We start from the raw sequence: 20,191 nt of genomic DNA, 5'->3' as shown, positions 1-20,191 counted from the left end.
CTCGATGGGCCACTGGACTGATCCAACATAGCTGTGTGTTGTGGTGGTTAGAGCACTGGGCTAGGATCTGGAAGACCTGGCTTCAAACCCCCATTCTCTCATGGAAGCTCAGTAAGCAGCTTAGGGGCCATTCACACCCTTATCCTAACCTACCTTGCAGGGTTCTTGTAAGGATAAAATGGAGGAGGGGAGAATGATGTTGTAAGCTGGTTTTGATCTCTGCTGCATTGAAAAGTGGGGTATATATAAGTACATATTCCCGTATTACTGATACCTGCAAGCAATGGGCTGGAGACATTCCATGCAATTACACCAGCTGATAAACCAGCGGCGTACCTAGCCTATTTGGTGCCTGGGGTGGATAATTTTTTAAGAAGAAGAAGAAGAAGAGTTGGATTTATATCCGCCCTTCACTTGGCGCCTCAGAGCAGCTTACAATCACCTCCCCTTCCTCTCTCTACAACGACACCCTGTGAGGTAGGTGGGGCTGAGAGAGCTCTGACAGAAACTGCTCTTGAGGGAACAGTTCTGAGAGGACTGTGACTGGCCCAAGCTGGCTTCATGTGGAGGACTGAGGAATCAAACCCAGGTCTCCAGATTAGAGTCCGCCGCTCTTAACCTCTACTCCAAACTGGCACCCCCTCTAACACCCCCTCTATTTATTTATTTTTGGTCATGTCACAGCTGACTTAAGGCAACCCTGTAGGGTTTTCAAGGCAAAAAGCTATGCTCAGACTTCCCTGCACCCCTAGTGGTTACAGCCAGAACTGCATTTTAAAAATAAAAGGGAAGACATTTGGCGAGGAGGAGGAGGAGAAGAAGATTGGATTTATACCCCACCCTTCATTCAGAGTCTCAGGGCTCCCAATCTCCCTTCCCCTCCCCTCCCCTCCCCACAACAGACACCCTGTGAGGTAGGTGGGGCTGAGAGAGCTCTGACAGGACTGCTCTTGAGAGAACAGCTCTGAGAGAGAACTGTGGTTTTCCCAGGGTCACCCAGCAGCTGCATGTGGAGGAGGGGTGGGTGTGCGGGGAATCAAACCCGGTTCTCCAGAATTAGAATCCACCACTCTTAACCCCTACACCAAACTGGCTCTCCAGTTTGGAGGCAGCAAGACGATGCTGGCTTCGAGGGCCCCCTTCAAAAGCCTTCCTTAAGTTGTGCCCGGGGCAGACCACCCGCCCTGCCCCTTGGTACACCACTGTGATAAACAGCACATCTTTTCAAATACATTTATAAACTGCCGTAAGCAATGGGGATACTGGGGTATAAATTATCTTAATTAAAAAATACCAGTCCAGGGTTTAAATCATTCATTTATTAGAACAGTAACAAAGAGCTGAGCCTGTGTGACCTGGGAGTCCCTGCAGTGATGGCTTGTGTGTCATTCTTCATGTCCTCTTAGTCACAGTCCCCTTGACGTTACAGCACCTGGCCAGTCAGAAGAACTAAGCAGCGTGGCTTAATCCAGAGGAGAGAAAGAGAAGACTCTGGAGGGAGGCGCAGGGCAGTTTCTTCCTGCTCGTAAATGAGATGTGTATCCGTGTGACCCTGATCCTGCAGGGCTAGGAGGCAACTGTGATAAAAAGGTTGATTCAAAGAAGGGCATTCTTTACTACATGCAATACTGTGCTTTATTGGACTGCAATCAAATAATAAACAGTCCCTTCGCTGGTATCCCAGCCCTACCAGCAGATGGTTAGTAGGATGCAATAGAAACTGGGTGCCTCTGAAGGGTCCTCCTGCAATAATTGTGGTAGAAGACGGGGACGGCAAAGGATGAGATGGTTAGACAGTGTCATAGATGCAACGAACATGAAATTGAGCAAACTTCAGAGGACGGCGGAAGACAGGAAGGCCTGGCGTGATCTGGTCCATGGGGTCGCAGAGAGTCAGACTCGACTGTGCGACTGAACGACAACAAAATTTGCAGCATTGGATTGTGCCTCAAGGAAAGCCTGATCAAATGTCATTATACGGGAGCTCAGTGGCTCAGTGGTAAAGCACCTGCTTTGCATGCAGAAGGTCCCAAGTTCAATCCCTGGCATCTCCAGTTGAAAGGACCCGATAGTAGGAGACGTGAGCCGCTGCCAGTCTGCGTAGACAATACGGACCTCGAGGGATCAAGGGTTTGATTCAATGCAAGGCAGCTTCATGTGTTCATAGTCAGTCTGGGGAGTGGAGTAGCTACTGGCCAGGATTTCCCAAACCTCTGGGGCAACTGGCTACCGACAGGGCTGACTTGTCCATTAGGTTCACCTAAGGGACTGTGCAGGGCACCAGAGGTGTAGGTGTGCCGGCAAGTCCTGCTATTCCCCATCTGCTGCGGCTAGTGGCAGCCCTGGGAGGTTCTTTGGCAGGCCCTTTCCTCCTTCCTTATGTGTGTGTGGGGGGGCAGCAGCCTCTTCCCGCTATCCTGCAGCGCAGGTGGGCTGCTTCCCCTCCCTAGCCTGGGGCACTAGAATTTCCAGCTCTGGGTTGGGAGGTTTGGGGGAGGGGCGGAGCCTGAAGGGGGCGGGGTTTGGGGAGGGCAGGGTACAGTGCCGTGGAACCCATCCTCCGGTTGGCCCTGTCATTCCACCTCCTCCACCCTGCAACACAACCATTTTCTCCGGGGGAACTGATCTAGGTTGTCTTGAGATCAATTGTAATAGCAGGAGAGCTCCAAGTGCCGCCTGGAGGTTGGTAACCCAATAGGGCACCCAGAATCCTTATTATGCCAGCCCTGGCCCTAGAATCTGGAATTTATACAAACACTACATCTGACAACTGGCTCAGAAGATCCAGATCGCATTCTTTTTCTGGTGGGGTGGCAACCTGAGTTGTTATTGTATTGTTTTCCGGATACGGTGATGAAGCAGAGCGGAAGACTGAAGGCCAGGCTTCTGGTGAGAGGAACGGCCGAAATGGACAAGGCAGGAACACCTGAAATGAGGGGGGAAGAGATTTAGTTAGAGACTACTGCTGGGTCCGTCTAGTCAAGGGTGCACCATCAAGCATGAAGACAATGCCGTACTTTGCTTCTTCCTGCCGATAAATGCAGGGCTATTTTTGGGCAGGGACGCACAGGAACGGCGTTCCAGCTGGCTCCAGAGTTGGCCACGCCCACTACAGCCAAAACCTCTGCATGTGTGGCTACGGAGGGAAGGCCTGGAGATCAACCCCCCCCTCCAGCAACTCTGAGGCGGGTGGGCCAAGGGGCCCCCTGGAAGGATCGGGGAGGCATTTAAATGACTCCCCGCACCTTCCCCGGCCTGTCCAAGGGCCAGCTTGCCCGGGCTCCGCACAGCCGCGGGGTGCCCTGGCAAGCCAAGGGAAGACATGGGGTGTTTTGCTATTAGCTTATTATGCTAATAAGCTGTGCTGTCAGGGGTGTGGCCTAATATGCTAATGGATTTCTGCTGTTGGGTGTGGCCTGTTATGCTAATGAGTTCCTGCTGGGCTTTTCCTACAAAAAGAGCCCTGGATAAAATGTAATCACAGACCTTTCTAGAAGATTCCCAGTTGTTTCCTCCTGTTGATATCCCGCTTCAGCTGACACAGATTACAGGGAGCACAGCAGACGACAGTGAGGCAGTCTGAACAGATGGATCCCTGCGGAGTATAAAAAGGCAAGATGTCAGTGGATCTGTATCCGCAATACTGGAAGGAGAGACCTTAAACTGAGAATGTGCCCACACTGCGGATTTTTGTGTTTGCAACTGTGTACTTTGGGGCGCAGCTCAAAAGACAGAAGAATCCCTGGCGGAGGTTTATGCTGGTTCTCTGGGACAGGCACCCACTCAAAGCTGTGCAAACCGCACAGGCTACACTGGTGTGCGGTGGTAGAGGACTGGTGTAGGCCAGAACACCCTACACCTCTGTACAACTTGGAACTGATACCCTGAAACAGGTTTTAAGCCACCCAGTTGGCTAAAACGCTCCAAGCATGTCTCCATCTAGGACTGGATATGCTGAAATCTAGGACTGGATATGCTGGACATGAATAAAATCACCAGGGCCACCCAATAACCTCCCCACTGAAGAAGAGACTGGATGCACAGAAATATGCTTTAAAAAAAACAAAAACGGTACATGCATAGAGCAGGAAATGAGTATTCTGAAACATCTTTAAAACCACACAGTGGCAAAACAATATGTGCGTGTCTATGGAAGGTCTGAGATATACTGAAAAACATCCAGGTATTTGAATGTGTAGAGCAGGGAATGGATAAGATATAATGTGGAAACTGTTGCGGAATTTAGGCTGCGGTCACACGGGCAGGAAAATGCAGAGGGGAAGCGTGGCTGTTTGCCCCGGGGCAAAATAACGCGCGATTGTGCGAGCAGACATCCCGTGGAGGTCCCGTGGTAGGGGGGAGGTGCCGATCACACCACAATCCTGCGGCGCGGCAAAGAAGCGGTGCGCCGCGGCAAACGGGTGGGGTTTTTTCTGTACACCGACATGTGCGCATGCCCCGTTGGGTGCTTGTGCACATCCCGAGGACACTTGAAAAAAACCAACCTTTTTGTGAGGAGACATGGGCGGGCGCTGGATGCCATGGGATTCCACCGGAAACGTGATCACGCGCCCACCCTTGTCCTGCGGTTTCCGAAAACTAGTACCTCCAAGGTACTAGTTTTTTACCACGCATCTTTGGAGTGAAGCCTCGGATGAGCCACGGGAGCTCTACGCTTCCCAGATGTGGCGGTGAGATCGCGCCCGGAAAATCCGCCTATCTTCCGTCTCTCTAGCGTGCTTAATGCTCCGTGTGACCGCAGCCTAAGACTGGATTGAGCCTCAGTCCTCTGCTAAACCTCTGGTATACCAATGCTACTTTAATTCCTATAGCAATTAGCCTCTATAGATGAATCTGTGGTTCTGTTTCCCAGGAGGTGTCATGACTCTGCTAAGCGCTGTGGCCTTCAGGATAACCCTGTACATGATTTTGCCTCATATGACTTTTGCCATGTGGGAATGTTTATGCTTTGCAGAAGTCAGGAGTCACTATCGAATTTTAAGTAGACAATGATTCTGCATTGGCTTTTCCCTCTCTTGTTTTACGAAACCCACACTGGAACAGAAATTCCCCTCTGCATTGCATGCTAGTTTCACTTCCTTTGATCATTGGGTTTTATGGTACCTTCTGCATAGATTTATGGCCGTTTTATGGCCGCTCAGGGGTGACTTTGCTGTCAGTATGGCACCGTGTTATGGCCGCTCAGGGGTGACTTTGCTGTCAGTATGGCATTTTGTATCTGAATGTGGTTTTGAGTGGCACTTTTCCCTCCCAGTTGAGAAAATAATGTGGAGTGAATGCTAGATGCAGAATTGCCCTTAGTCAGCCTTGACTCTCTGAGTCACCCTGACTGTCCTTGACCTTGAATGGGCTGACTTTGTTGTACACGTCAGAGATGTATGTCAAATGCTTGTCACAGACTTAACTGACAGTTATATTAGCCTTGTGGTTGGAAAAGGGTACTTAATGTCTGGATTTAGTTTCGTTCCTGGTTATTCTGGCCAGCCACCCTTCCGTTATGGGTCTTGACAGAGCGATCAAGGATATCCTTTATAGAATTACAAGTGCACTATTTATGTATTAGGGTTGTGATGAAATATTCTGTGTTGAATATTGAAAATGCTACAAAAGAGTTTTCTGACTTAAGAGTGTGTAATAGAATAAACTGAGTTTTGATTTAGAACAACACTCTCTCTCTCTCTCTTGATGCAATTGGGAAACCAGCTTCTCTCCCTCCCCAAAATGAACACGGTGGGAATGGGAGTGCATGAAAAGGTTCCTGCAGTCCTCATTTCCTCAACAGAAACAGTGGAAGGGCTTCTGGAGTTCTGTTCCCACTGGTGGACCTCCTGATGGCACCTGGGTTTTGCCCTCTGTGTGACACAGAGTGTTGGACTGGATAGGCCATTGGCCTGATCCAACATGGCTTCTCTTAGAACCAGATGGGGGCTTTTATTGGAATCAAAGTCCAGTTTTGCTCATGCCATACTCTGTAGCAATGATGGCCAGTTTTTGCTTCTTTGAGGCTTGTTTTCCAGACATACGTGTTTTGCCACACACCCCACACCTCGGGCTCTAGAATAAAGTCAGTCCAGGGTTTACCAGTTAACTGTTGTAGTTCAGTTGGGTTTGCAAGACTCTAGCTGGTAACCAGTGGAGAATGGCTGGGGGAGGGGGTTGACCTTTTTGGAGTTGCCAGATGCCAGAGCATTGCCCAGAGTTTTGGGTGAATGCTAGAGCATCAACCCAACATGATTATGTCACTTCCAGATTGTACAGGAAATGACATCATCATGTTGCTGCATCCCCAATGACCTCCCCCATTTCCCCTGCCATTTTCCTCTGTTGACCAGTTGATGAGCAGCAGCAGGCAGAGCAGATGGAGGGCGGGAGGTCTCCCTAGCGAGAAGCCTGGTCTCCCTAGCTGAGTAGTAGCATACTTATTGTTGCTATATATCCCCACAGTGTACTTTATGGCCTCTTTACCTCAGTTTTGCAGCACTGTGTTTCATTAAGAAAGAGTCTGATTTCAACTACAGCCAGCTTGTTGTTTTCATATCAAAGATATAGGAGGCGCTAGCCTGAAAGGGGCAAGCTGGGAGCAGATATTTTTGTAATTGGTGTGTACAGTCTATGTTCTGGATCTTCCAGATAGTCTGGTAAATGAATCGTTCCTAGGTAAACTCAGACAAGTAATTATTCTTCTGTTGTGCTATTCCTGCAACACAATGCTTAAGCTGAGGATTATGATTTATCTGTTCTGTAGATAGAAACAACAACACACAACAATTAACTGGATTCTTAAGGGCACACACGATTGTTTTAAAGGTTTGCTTGTGGAACGCCCTGAAACATGAAAATGAAATGATTATGATATCCTATTACCGGGATCCTGAACTGGGTCCGGTAGCGAGTCCTCATGGCCACGCTTGGTCCACAGCAGCAGCACTCTTCCATGTCCTTGGCAATTTTGCACCCGAGACAGCAGAAGCAGAACACTCCGCAGAGGCCTAGGAAAAGGCGAAACGGTTTTAGGTGGACAGTGTCGTTTCACAGCTTGCTTTTGAGGGGAAAGGGAGGGTAGCCAGCCTCTAGGTAGGTAGAAATGAGTGGAAACAACCGATGCCGAAAGAAAAATACGCAGGCTTATAAGCTCTTATCCACTATTCAGTTTGCTGTAGAAAGTCAATTTCTCAGAAATCATTCATAATGGCGCCATCAACACCAACGGACCATGCAGATCAAGTCTTGTTTCGTTCACAACTTTGACAGAGTGTGTAGCGTTGAAATTTCAATATAGTTAATTCGTTTAGAAAGCACTGTGGCCAAACCTCTTAGAGTCATTCGCCAATTCAAATGACGTTATGGTGTCATTATGAATGATTTCTGAGAAATTGACTTTCTACAGTAAACTGAACAGTGGATAAGAACTTATAAGCCTGCGTATTTTTCTTTTGGCATACATACTATATATCACGGTTGTTTCTGTTCATTTCTACCTTCCTTCCCGTGATCTCCATTTGTGGTTTGCAGCCTCTAGGTAGGGCCTGGAGATCTTGTGGGATTTCAACTGATCTCCAGGCAACAGAGATCAGTTGCCTTGGAGAAAATGGCTGCTTTGGAGGGTGGCCCCTATGGCATCATACTCTGCTGAGGCCCCTCCCCTCCCCAAACCCCGCCCTCTCCCGGCTCCATACCACAAATCTCCAGGTATTTCCCAACCCAGAGCTGGGAACCTTACAGTACCACCTGAGATGCCAGCAGGCAGAAAGCTGAGGTGCTGGGAGATCTCATGCTTAGGGTCGCCAGACCCCCCCCCCCAGTGGGGACAGGGTTCCCCCACTGCCAGGCCCCACCTCTTTGCTGCTGATCAGCTGGCCGGTGGGGGGACTTAACCTCCCCCCAGGGAATAACAGCTGATGTTTATCAAGAAGAAGAAGAGATTGGATTTATACCCTGCCCTTCACTCGGAGTCTCAGAGCGGCTTACAAACTCCTTTCCCTTCTCCTCCCCACAACAGACACCCTGTGAGGTTGGTGGGGCTGAGAGAGCCCTTTACAGAACAGCCCTTTCAAGGACAGGTCTGATAGAACTATGGCTTGCCCAAGTTCATCCAGCAGCTGCAAGTGGAGGAGAGGGGAATCAAACCCGGCTCTCAAAGATTAGAGTCTGCGCACTTAACCACTACACCAAACTGGCTCTCAACATGCTTACATTACTTCAACGTGTGGGCACATCAGGGATGTTGGGGCTACACTCTGGTTTTTGAGCAAAAACTCTATGGTAGGAGCTAATTCTACCATGGAGTTTTGGCCCAAAGACCAGAGCATTGCCCTGACGTCCTCAATGTGCCTACATCACTTCTGGATGGTGTTGGAGGTCACATGGGCATGTTGCTGAATCATTGGATGAAACTCCCTGCTCCTGGTAAGCCCACACTCCATCCCCCACAAGCTGCCAGGATGGATCTGGCATCCCTACTCATGATGTAGGGGGAGGCCTGACATCCCCAGCTAGGGCAGGGTAGCGGTTACAGTGTCAGACAAAGGAAACCTGGGTTCTAATCCTCACCCAACCATGAAATTCACCGGCTGAGTTTGGGCCTGTCATTCTCTGTCTTTTGAACCTGTATCTCAGGTAGGCTTGCCAAGTCCCCCCGGGGGATTGAGCCCCGGGGGAACCCCACCCCAGCGTGTGCGTCACCAAGAAGTGACGTTATGACGCCGGGCACGCTGGGGCGGGGCCAGGGTCATCCGAGGGAAAACTCTATGGTTTTCCCTCGGATGGTCATGGCCCCGCCCCCAGCGTGCCCGGCGTCATAACGTCACTTCCTGGTGACGTGTGTGCGGCGCGCACACGCACGCTCCAGCTGCAGACCGGGAGTCCCCCGGTAATAAGATTTTTCCACTTGGCAACCCTAATCTCAGGGTTATTGTTATACCTAGTTGGGGGAGAACAATGTACGTTGCCCTGAGTTTCTTGAAGGAAAGCGGGAGGGAGCTCTTGTGACCAGAAGATAAGCAGTAACCACAAAGACAGATTCTTCTTCAGGTACAGATGTAATGGGATATCTGGTTCATACAGCAGAGTTTTGCCCAGTTGTAGAAGTGTGCTACTGAGTGCAGTAAATAAATCTCCCAGAAAGTATGTTGCAAAAAAGGGTTAAACATATTTATTCAGGTAGATCCAGTTCACATTCAGGTTGCAGTCAAAAGGAGAGAGAGAGATGCCTAATCTAAAGAGGACTTTCCCTATCACAAATGGCCACCTTGTCCGGCATCGTGTCTGTGGGAGTATGAGGGCACTGTGTCTACAGGAGAGACCCGCAGAGATACATGTCTCCATGGAAGACCATGTGAAGGGAGAGGAGAAAGGGAGAGGGAAGGCAGGCCAGATGGCAGCTCCCAGGTTAAGACAAAGGAAGGCATCCCATACAAGGAGATAACACCTATACACGCTTAGAGTGATGCAGCACCCCCCATCCCCCGATGTCCAGGCATGCTGAGTCTCTCATTCCAACAAGGTGAACCAGTTTTTTCTGGTTATCATTTCCTGCCTCTAAGGTATCATTTCCTGCCTCTGCAGCTTCTGTGGTGGGCAGGGTGTTTGGGCAGCTGCCAAAGGCTAAATCTGTATCTTTAGCACAGCCAACAACAAGGTCTTTGGCATCCCTGAAGGTTCCCGCTACCCTTTCTGGGTGTTCTGGGTCTTCTCCCGCCCCACTATTGGAGAACCACTGATATAACTTCTGTCTAGATCAGAAGTCCCCAGCAGGGTGCCCATGGGCACCATGACACCCACCAGGACCTTTCCTGGTGCCCATCAAATGTTTTAAGAAAGTGGGTGGGGCCACTTTTGCCCAGCAAGGCTCCTGATTGGTCACTGGAGATTTGATAGGCTGCTCGGTCTTTTAAAAAACGTTGCTTTGGCAACAGCTGCCTCCACAGCACAGCACAATCTTCATTGTGTGACTGAAGGTAAGCTGAGGCAGCCATTCCGTAGCTGGCTCTACCTCCTGTGGCAGCCATTTTGTAGAAGCTATTTCTACAAAATGTGTCAGAATTCCAAAGGTGTCTGCAGCCTCAAAAAGGTTGAGGACTCCTGGCTTAGATTCTGTTACTGGAACACAGAAAGAAGCTGGCTTCACTATTTATTATCTTGCACGGTGGGGTGGGGTTTGAGAGAGGGAAGGACTTCGATGGGGTCTAATGCTGGTGGCCCTTTCCAAACTGCCTTTGTATTATGTTTTAGTAACTGGCTGCTAGTGAAATTTATTTATTTGTTCATAGAAACCCGCTTGCATTGGGTTAGCAAAGCATGGTTGAGCCGCTTTCGAGGGAAACTGCTTTCTTCTGTTTTCTACCCCTGTGTTGAGCTTCTGGATTACTGTAGTGTGCTGTTTAACATGTCCATAGAGCCTCATACAATGCCACTTCTTCCCCCACACCGTTTTTCGCCACGCGATGTTCCTTGCACTTTTTTTGGGAACATTCTAAATTGAGCACTATAGTGCTAAACTAATATAGCAATGGAGTTAAGGCATCTCAGTGGTGCAGCTATGGAACTGAAGTGCTATATTGGTTTACCGCTATAGTGCTGAACTTGGAATGTTAAATAAGAAAGTCTGAGGAAGATCACACAGCAAAAAAGAGGCAGGGAAAAAAGCGGTACTGTTTAAATTCCCATAGTGCTTCAGAGATGGCTCATTAGCAGAACAAAATTTGCTATGAAACCCCCGTCCCTATATTGCTTTACTCGAAACTGAACCAATAATGAATAACATCTGGTTTAGAATGGTAATGTGAAAAGGGCCATTGTACAGGGATTAGCCCACCCAGGCCAGTCCAGGAATGGGAGGGAATCCTGTACTTTTTCAGTACATTAAACAACAAACCACGAGATGGTCTATACCCTCTCTGGTTTCAGAACAATGTGCCACCAGAACCTCTTTTCACTAGTCCCTGCCTTTCTAAGGGAGAGATTCCAAACCCTTAGTTGGCATCTGGGGCAGAACACATTAGCAACTCAACCCAGAGATGCACGCTTTTTACCCTCCATTGGTAGCGTATATGGTGAGCATTTAGGCACAGAACTTAGACTTGGAATTCAATTACAACATCAAAACCAATTTAGCAATCAGGAGGATCTTTATTCAGTACAGAGCACAGCAACAGACTATAAAAGATTACAAAAATAACAAAGGCTAGGGCAATTTGCCTTAACTACACATTAAAGATTCATAGTTAGCAAGATCAGGATAGCATCCAAGAGTTCAAGATTGTCCATGGTGATAATCCAGGTAGCACCAAGGGATTTTGAGTAGGAATCCCATCTCTGCACACCATGTGCTCCAAGTCACAAAGCAGGTCTTTGTTTCGCAAGGGACAGCATTTCAGGTGTCATAAAACAGACTCTGACAAGAGGAGGAAGGGAGAGCTAAGAGAGCAAGAGCTAAGAGCATCACTCCCATAGTGATCAATGGAATTATACCCCATTCTAATCGCAATCAGCTGTGGCCATTCAGCCAATCACGAGCAGCAGGGGTGTGTGGCCAATTGTTGGTTGCCATAGCTGCGTGTGGGGATAGGCTAGAAGTTTGGAGGCCCTGCCTGCAGTCATATGACCCAGTTTCCAGCTACTTCATGGTCTACGTGATTAGTCGCATGTGGGCCAGAAAGTGTAGCCATGAGGTCTGGCGTTTGGCGTGAAAGTGTGAAAGAATGTGGGTTTATGGCATGGCTATTGACGCCATGTGGCCTCACCAATTGGCTTGCAACAGGAAACAAGACACAGCATGTTATCAAAAGACATCACAGGAGAAGGCATGAGACTTTTAGAAATCAATATTTCTATACAGCCATAGAATCCACCTTTCAAAGTGGCCATTTTCTCCAGGTGAACTGATCTCTGTTGCCTGAAGATCAGTTGTAATAGTGGGAGAACTTCAGCTACTTCCTGGAGATTGGCAACTCTAAGTATGAGCAGATTATGTCTGAGATTCAAAGGAATTCAAGATGGCGGCATCCAAATAGCAGGGAATTTACTCACAGGTTCGGCAGTCACTGCCACAATCACAGAGATCCGTCTGCCACTCAAAACTCCGTGTGGATGTGTAGCGTTGTGGCTGAGACATTATCACTGGTTGCGATGCCATTTCCATGGATACAGTGTTTGGTCAGACGTTATAGTCTAGCAAGGAAAAAAAAAGATTAATCCATTAGGACTTTCAGAAAAACGCAGGTGGTCAAGGGCCACAATTAAAGGAATCGTTACAATATTTTCGAGGTTCAGAAAAGGATTCCCCTAAGCGAGATGGCTTTGGTTGTACATAACCATGGCTTTAATGCTCTGACTTTCTGTTGCTCTACCCCTGGTCCTCTGCCATGGGATATGTGGGAGTCAGCAGGTCATTAGTTTCCAGGGTTGCCAGCTCCAGGTTGAAAATTCCTGGAGATTTGGAGGGTGGAGCCTAGGGAGGGTGAGGTTTGGGCAGGGGAGGGGCCTTAGCAGGGTATGATGTCATACCCTCTCAAACAGCCATTTTCTCCAAGGGAACGGATCTCTTTTCTTTGCCCTCCCCCCAAAAAACCTTTGTGTATTGAGAGAAACATAGAATCATAGAGTTGGTAAGGGCTGTACAGGCTATCTAGTCCAGCTCCCTGTTGTTATCCTGTAGGCATAACAACTACACCAGACAGCCCGTTGCCTTGCAGGCTCCTACCAGACACAGAGTTTAATAAATCTCTCATACCTCTAGAACCCCCAAGCACTTATGACAACAAAGCAATCTGATTTATTTGTATGTTTTGTTTTGCTCAGTTTGTGGCTTTCTGTTGGGGAGAGGGCGTGGCTTCATTAGTAGAGCATCTACTTGTGTTGGGTATTACAAGTTGAAAACACTCAGTATATCTGGGGTTAAATGTTTGTTTATGTTACTCACAGGAAGTCACATGTTTCTCATGTAACCAATGTTCTTTAGATGTAGAAAGCCCGGGAATTTTCTCCCTGATCTAGGAATTTGATTGGGACTAAAGTGTCAAGGTATATTACCATTTTATGGCTTCTCTTCCTGTCTTTGTTTGGTGTTCTGAAGAAGAAGAAGAGTAGCCATACTCTCTCTCTTCTAGTTTTGTCTTTGTAGAGTAAGGATGTAGCCGATTTAGCTCTGTTGTTATTTTCATCCCAGTTACCCTTCCCATGCTAGAATTTAGTAAAAACTTTATATTTTAATCACACATGGACTCAGAGTCTGAATTATTTCATTCCGGGACTGCTGGACTATCTTATCTCTGCTAAATACCATTTTTTTCAATATCTCACTATCACCCAACAACTTGGCATGCACAAGACCCCAGGTTCAGTCTTTGGCATCTCCAGTTAAAAAGGACCAGGCAGTAGGTAATGAGACCCTAGAAGGCCACTGCCACTCTAAGCAGACAATAATGACCTAGATGGACCAATGGTCAGTATAAGGCAGCTTCGTTTGTGTTTGTGGTGTGCGTGTTCCCGATGCAATAGGGTGGTTCCTGGCCCAATAGCCACCTCAATGTGCAGCTGTTAAGAACAAGGGGAGCCACAAGGCTGGTTTGATAAGAAAATTTACAGCAGGGGGACTCTTTCTCTCCCACAGGTTTGTTTTGAGTAAAACGACATCCCAGTTCAGTGCAGCAAGACAATACACGAAGAGAAACAGCTGACTCTTTCCAGACTGTTTGCTCAAAAACCACCAGCAGGGGATAGTCTTGGTGATAACGGGGCCCTGGGCAAAAGGCCAGGATGGGGCCCAGAATCACTGCCCTCCAACAGGGGATGGGACTCGCCAAAATGGGACTCGCCCTGTGTGAGGCAAATGGGAGCCACTGCCAGGTACCAATGGGGTGGGGATGAGGGGAAGCAGCTGCAGACGCAGGAGAATGGGGGCCAGGGCAGATTCCCTGGTAGCCCATTGGCTAAGACTGACCCTAACCATCAAGTGATTGGTTTGGTAGCTGTCATACTTATTAACATGTGAAGGTGGCTGAAAAGTCTAGGGTTGCCAGGTCTGGCCTGGCAACCAGTGGGAGACCGGTGGGCAAGGATATGGGAGGGGGGGCAGCTATTTGTGACAGACTGATGTCACTTCCAATGAAAACCCAGAACTGACATCACGCCTCTCTAGGAATCACTGGAAACTTTGTGGTAAAACGATAAGAGTTTTTGGTGATTCCTAGAGAGGACTGATGTCACTTCTGGGTTTCCCCCAAAATGACATCTTGCCATTGGATTGGCTCAACAGCCATCTTTTTTTTTGGGGGGGGGGAATTCTCTTGCTCTTGGGAAGAGTGGTGGAAGGAAAGAGGTGCTGTGGATTCCCCACCCCTCCTGGCAACTAGGGCTTGGGGAGGGAGAGAGGGACCTTGGCTGGATATAATGTCATAGAGGCTACCTGCCAAAGCAGCCCTTTTCTCCAGGGGAATTGATATCTGTCACCTGGAAATCAACTGTAATTCCGGGAGATCTCCAGGCCCCACCTAGACGTCAGCAAGCCTAGGAATTATACCCCACTGAGGTGCTTCCTTCCCCCAAACCAGGCCCTCCTACACGCCACCCCGCAAATTTCCAGGGATTTCCCAACCCAAAGTTGGCAACCCAAGAAGCCAGTTGACAATTACTCAATGGGAGTCAATTTGCTGGTACACAGCTGCTGCCTATAGCATAAAACACGCACCCCAGGATCACAGTGACGTTCTTTTTTTAATTTCCACTGATGTCAGAGAAGAGATTATGCTAAGTCCCTGCTGAAGCCAATGGGGATTCAAACGCTTATCGGCTAGATCGCCCCTCTGATTTTTAAAATGCTAGACGAAACACACGAAAGAGACAGGGAGCTGCAGGAGGCCACATGGCACATCTCCAGCCAGGCACACCCTGCCTTTAAATGTCAGGAAGTGAAGAGAGATTTGCAGATAAGGAGCGACTCATAAGGGTTTTATGTGCGCTTTGCTGTTGCGGAAACATCTCTGCCCACAGAGCTCAGAGACAAATGACACAAGAGTTGCAATCTCCCCACATGGGAAAACATCCGTGAAGGTTCCTCATCTGGACCAAGAGACTGTAGCTCGTCCACTGCATTTCCCCATATAAATCACCCCTTGAGCTGCTACGAGCAGGAACGTTGGAGGAAGTGATGACTCCCCCACTAAAAGTAACTCTAATTTCTTTCTATCTTGTGGATTTTTGAGCTCACCCTTCAAGGAAGAAGCTTAGGATGATATACTGGGTTCTTTCTTCACCATGTTATCCTCACGACAACCCTACTGGGTAGGTAGAGTTCAAAGAAAATGAGTAGCCCCAAGGTCACCCACTGAACTTCACAGCAGAGTGGGGATCCTAGTCTGCCACTCTAACCAGTATACTGCACTGGCTCTCTATGAGCAAGAGATGGGGAGGGAGGTTAACACACACACCCTTGTGCTGGCTTCAGAGTTGGCCACGCCCACTACAGCCAAAACCTCTGCGTGTGCGTGGCTACAGAGGGAAGGCCTGGACAGCGACACCCCCCCAGCGACTCTGAGGCGGGCAGGCCTGGGGAGGCCCTGGAAGGATCGGGCCTGTCCACTTGCACCTTCCCTTCCCTTCAAAGGCTGGCTTGCCCGGGCTCTCCGCAGCCACAGGGCACCTAGGCAAGCCAAGGGAGGACATGGAGGTGTGGCCTAATATGCGAATGAGCTGTGTTGTCAGGGTGTGTGGCCTAATATGCTAATTAGTTTCTGCTGCCGGGTGTGGCCTATTATGCTAATGAGTTTCTGCTTGGCTTTTTCTACAAAAAAAGCCCTAGTTATGAGAGAGCAATTTGGCTACTGCATAAATTAGATTGCTCTGGAGCCATCCTTCCTGAGCGAAGACAAAAATGTGTGAGCTGGAGGCTAAAAAACTGAGCAAGCTCACACTAACTCAGCTTAGAGGGAACACCCCCCTGCCACTGTTTTTAATATGAAATCAAACATTCAGGAATCTAATTGTAGATCTCCTACATATGGCCCTTGGCATACTTGCTGGACAGCACTTAGTTTGTGCTAAATCTATGCCGTGTTATTCATCTCTGCCTCGGGAGGGGTTGCTTTTTAATGTGAACAATTAAACGCTCTATTACATTTTTATTCCATTCTTCCTTTAAGGAACTCAGAGCAACATCCATAATTCTCCTCTCCCTGGCTTTCGCTCTAGAACATCCTCTGTTAGGTTAGGCTAGGAGAAAGGGACCGGCCCCAAGTCAACCGGTAAACTCCCCAGATCCTAGCTTATTTATATTTATTGTTTAGACTTTTAGGCCGCCCTTCCTTGCAAGCAGGGCTCAGGGTGGTTTACAACAGAATAAAAACAAGTTAGATTAAACCAGCGCTAAAACACAGTACAAAGTCATAAGTGAAAAGTAATTCCAAGGCGGCGAATAATTTGAATAAAAATTGAACTACCCAGAGCCTCCAAGGGGGCAGGTAAGGGAGCGCCAGACTACCTGCTGTCCCGTCGCTGTCCTCAGCCAAAAGCCTGGCCACTGCACCACACTGGCTTTAACATGAATTCTCCCCTCCATTCTCTGTTTTATTCTGTTTAACGTGAATTCCCCCCTTCATTCTCTGCAGCCTAGAGTGGTACATTCCCAGAAAAGCTTTGCCATTTGATCTCACTGGTAGCCATGAGAGCTGGAGAGATAGCCGAAATAAAAGGTAAAATAGTTCCCTCTAGTCGTGATAAATACTTGAATGACAGAAGATAGTAGGCTCAATCCAGCAAACACTAGCTGTGACGAAGTCTAATTGGAAGCAGTGGACTTGGATTTTCTGAGCCAGCCTATTGGTTGGTAGAAATACCTTCTATCTTTCCCAGAATAGATCTATATTTATTTAGACTCGAGTCCAGTAGCACCTTAGAGACCAACAAGATGCTACTGGACTCGAATCTATGGCCCTTTCCGCACTCTCCTTTTAATCCATGCTCACCGCGGTGTCCTCCAAAGCAATTCTGCACTAAAATCGAATTCAACCTTCTTTTTAATCCAGGTTACCTTCCCCTGCTGGAGAAGACTCTTGAGAGTCCCTTGCACTGCAAGAAGATCAAATCAGTCGATCCTAAAAGAAATCAACGCTGACTGTTCCCTGGAAGGCCAGATAATGAAACTGAAGCTCAAATACTTTGGCCACCAAATGAGAAGGGAGCACTCCCTGGAGAAGACCCTGATGCTGGGAAAGACTGAAGGTCAAAGAAGACGGGGACGGCAAAGGATGAGATGGTTAGACAGTGTCATAGAACATGAAACTGAGCGAACTTCAGAGGACGGCGGAAGACAGGAGGGCCTGGCGTGATCTGGTCCATGGGGTCGCGAAGAGTCGGACTCGACTGTGCGACTGAACAACAACAACCTTCCCCCCCCCTCTGCACTAAAATCAAGTTCAACCTTCTTTTTTATTATTTTGTTCCCCCTCCCCCTTTCTGCATGACATTCCCTCCCTTCAATGGTCAGCCTGGTTTCAGCCTGCTGTTGCCCCGGGTTATTTGGATGCTGTTTTGCCCTGGACTTAAATTGCCCCAACTCGAACACTGAAAAAATCCAGAGTGGCAGGCAAATGCAGAAAGGACCCAGCTCTTCTACTGCTGATCAACATGGGCTGCGGTCACACGGAGCATTAGCCACGCTACTGAGACTGTTAAATCACACCGCAACATCTGGGAAGCGTAGAGCTCCCATGGCGAACCCGAGGCTTCCCGCTGAAGATGTGGCATAAAAAGCTAGTACCTCCGAGGTACTAGTTTCCGGAAACCGCGGGGCAAGGGCTGGCGTCTGATCGCGTTTCCGGTGGTAGTTCGTGGCATCCGGCGCCCGCCCATGTCCCGTCGCAAACAGGTATTTTTTTCCCCAAGTCTCCACAGGATGCGCACAAGCACCCAATGGCGCATGCGTACAAAGAGGAAAGCAAAAGTTCTGTTGCTGCGCAGAATCGCGCATGCTGTTGAACGCGAAACCAAAAGTCCCACTCCTCCGTCCTTCGGCTTAAAAGAAAATAAATGACCCCGTTTGCCATGGCAGCGGCGCCTAGCCATTGCTGGTGTGATCGCGCCGTGCCGCTTCTTTGCCGTGCCGCAGGATTGTCGTGTGATCGCCACTCTCGTTTACCCGCCGGTGCTGAGGGAAGGACCCGTGGTGTGCCGCCGGCGCATCTGATCGCGTAATCACAGATCAAACTGCACCGGGGCAATTAGCCACGCCTCCCCCCAGCGATATCCGGCCCGTGTGACCGGGGCCATGGCTAACCTCTGAAACGATAAGCTTTCCTGTGCATGCACACTTCTTCAGATGAACACGAAAGCTTATACCCAGAATAAAAGTTTGTTGGCCTTAAAGGTGCCACTGGACTCAAACTCGGTTCTGCTGCTACAGACCAACACAGCTACCCCACCTGAAACTCTCTGAAACTATGTTTATTTAGTATATTTTTATCCTGCCCTTCCTCCAAATAGCTCAGGGTGGCGTCTATCATTTCCCACTTCCTCCAGTTCATACAACAACCCTGCAAGGTAGCTTAGTCTGAGAGAGAGAGACCGGATTGAGCTCAATCAACAACCCTCATGGAAAAGCAGAGATCTGATCCTGGGTCTCTCAGGTTCTGGTTTGGCCCCGTCTCCCCTACACCACACTGGCAGAGTGGTAAAAACGTTCAAATATCTCCAGTTAATCAGGAAAAAGCAAAACCCTGTACACATACCGTCTGCTGAATTATTCCAGAAGGAAAGGTTTCTTTTTCCTAGATGGGATTCAATCGACAAACCTTTTATATGTAAGGAGGTTCCAGCATCACATCAAAAGAGCTCTGGTGTTTTCAGAGATGTCAGTGGCTATTTAACATGCTGGCAATTTAATTAATAGTTGCAATAATTGATCTGACATGATAATAAGTTGGAAACCGTCAACAGCCCTTCATGACCAAGTAGTAAATTAGATGCTGAGGTTATTTGCATTGCACAATCCTGGAAACATCAAGGCGTGGTCCTTCAGTCACCTTCAGATTACACACTCCTCTGGAGTTCTGTGTTTCTATATTTGGAGAGGCGTCATTCGTGTGTCTGCTGCCGGGAGAAATCACATTTGCAGTGCTGCTCGAAACGTGACGAATGGGAAATGCAAAGAAAGCAAATACAACTCATTCATTTTAAAGTTTAATTTAGGGGGGAGAACCAAATTGTGTAAGGTTGGATCCTGCCTGTGTCTTCTGGAGGATCCAACCCGGCAGCTTCGATTGCCCCCCACAAAAAAAGAAGAAATTAAAGCCTAAAGAAAAAATAATTCAAATGGAAGTATAAAGAGATCCAATAGGTAGTGTCCATGAATAACAATAATACTGAACCTTTTATATAGAAACACAGGATTGAGAAAGACAGGTTGCTTACCTGTAACTGGTGATCTTCGTGTGGTCATCTGTGCATTCACACCCTTGGGATAGTCTGCGCCTGTGCTGACCCTGCTCGGTACCGGTAGCAAGCCAAAGGGATTTTCATGCCCGCTCCTGGGTCACGTGCCGGGCTCCACTGCGCATGACCAAGGAGGGGCAGGCAGATCCCGCCAGTTCCTTCTGACCGCCGCCCAACTGCCTTCAAAGAACAAGACGAAGGGCCGAGAGCAGAGGGGAAGGAGTGCGGGTGGTGTGAATGCACAGATGACCACTCGAAGATTACCAGTTACAGGTAAGCAATCTGTCTATCTTCTTCATGGTCTCTGTGCATCACACCCTTGGGAAATTAGCAAGCAGTAAATGCTTACCTGGAGGAGGGGCCAAGACCCTACATCTGTGCTGTCTGCAACACTGCTCGACCCACTGTCGTCCGGCAACTGAACCGGGTATCAAGAGCGTAGTGCTTCACGAATGTGAGAGGAGTAGCCCAAGTCGCAGCGTTATAGATGTCCTCCAACGATGCACCTCTCAAGAAAGCTGTAGACGTGGCCACTGCCCGTGTGGAGTGCGCTCGAATCTGTTCCGGGAGCGGTTTTCTTGCCAAAGTATAACACAGCTTAATAACCTCCACAATCCATTTGGACAGACACTGGGAGGAAATCCTCTTCCCCTGAGAGGGTAGACTATGAACAACAAATAAAGCTGGGGACTTACGAAAAGGTTTAGTCCTCCCCAGATAAAACAACAGCGCTCTCTTAACATCCAGA

The 20,191-nt window shown here is 48.5% G+C and overlaps 1 protein-coding gene across 1 annotated transcript; it reads right to left on the bottom strand.

Annotated features, from left to right (window-relative positions):
• Positions 1-2,639: 2,639 nt before the first annotated feature.
• LOC107116069 (placenta-specific gene 8 protein-like) lies at positions 2,640-18,826 on the bottom strand. The gene is made up of 5 exons (XM_015417928.1): positions 18,741-18,826; positions 12,049-12,189; positions 6,886-7,010; positions 3,487-3,595; positions 2,640-2,926 (listed from the first exon to the last, which is right to left on the bottom strand). The coding sequence occupies exons 2-4, from the start codon at positions 12,158-12,160 to the stop codon at positions 3,491-3,493; spliced, it is 342 nt and encodes a 113-aa protein (XP_015273414.1). The 5' UTR covers positions 12,161-12,189; positions 18,741-18,826; the 3' UTR covers positions 2,640-2,926; positions 3,487-3,490.
• Between the last annotated feature and the right edge of the window lie 1,365 nt (positions 18,827-20,191).

The sequence above is a fragment of the Gekko japonicus genome, unplaced genomic scaffold (genome assembly GCF_001447785.1).
Source record: "Gekko japonicus isolate JY-2015 unplaced genomic scaffold, Gekko_japonicus_V1.1 scaffold752, whole genome shotgun sequence".
Taxonomy (NCBI): Eukaryota; Metazoa; Chordata; class Lepidosauria; order Squamata; family Gekkonidae; genus Gekko; species Gekko japonicus.
This window is presented reverse-complemented; position numbering and strand designations above follow the sequence as displayed.

Coding starts and splice junctions, on each gene's coding strand:
- LOC107116069 (XM_015417928.1), bottom strand. CDS start 12,160: ATGGAAATGGCATCGCAACCAGTGATAATGTCTCAGCCACAACGCTAC. Junction 7,011..12,048: donor TGGCAGTGACTGCCGAACCT/GTGAGTAAATTC, acceptor GCCTTTTCCTAG/GCCTCTGCGGAGTGTTCTGC. Junction 3,596..6,885: donor GGACCCAGTTCAGGATCCCG/GTAATAGGATAT, acceptor TATACTCCGCAG/GGATCCATCTGTTCAGACTG.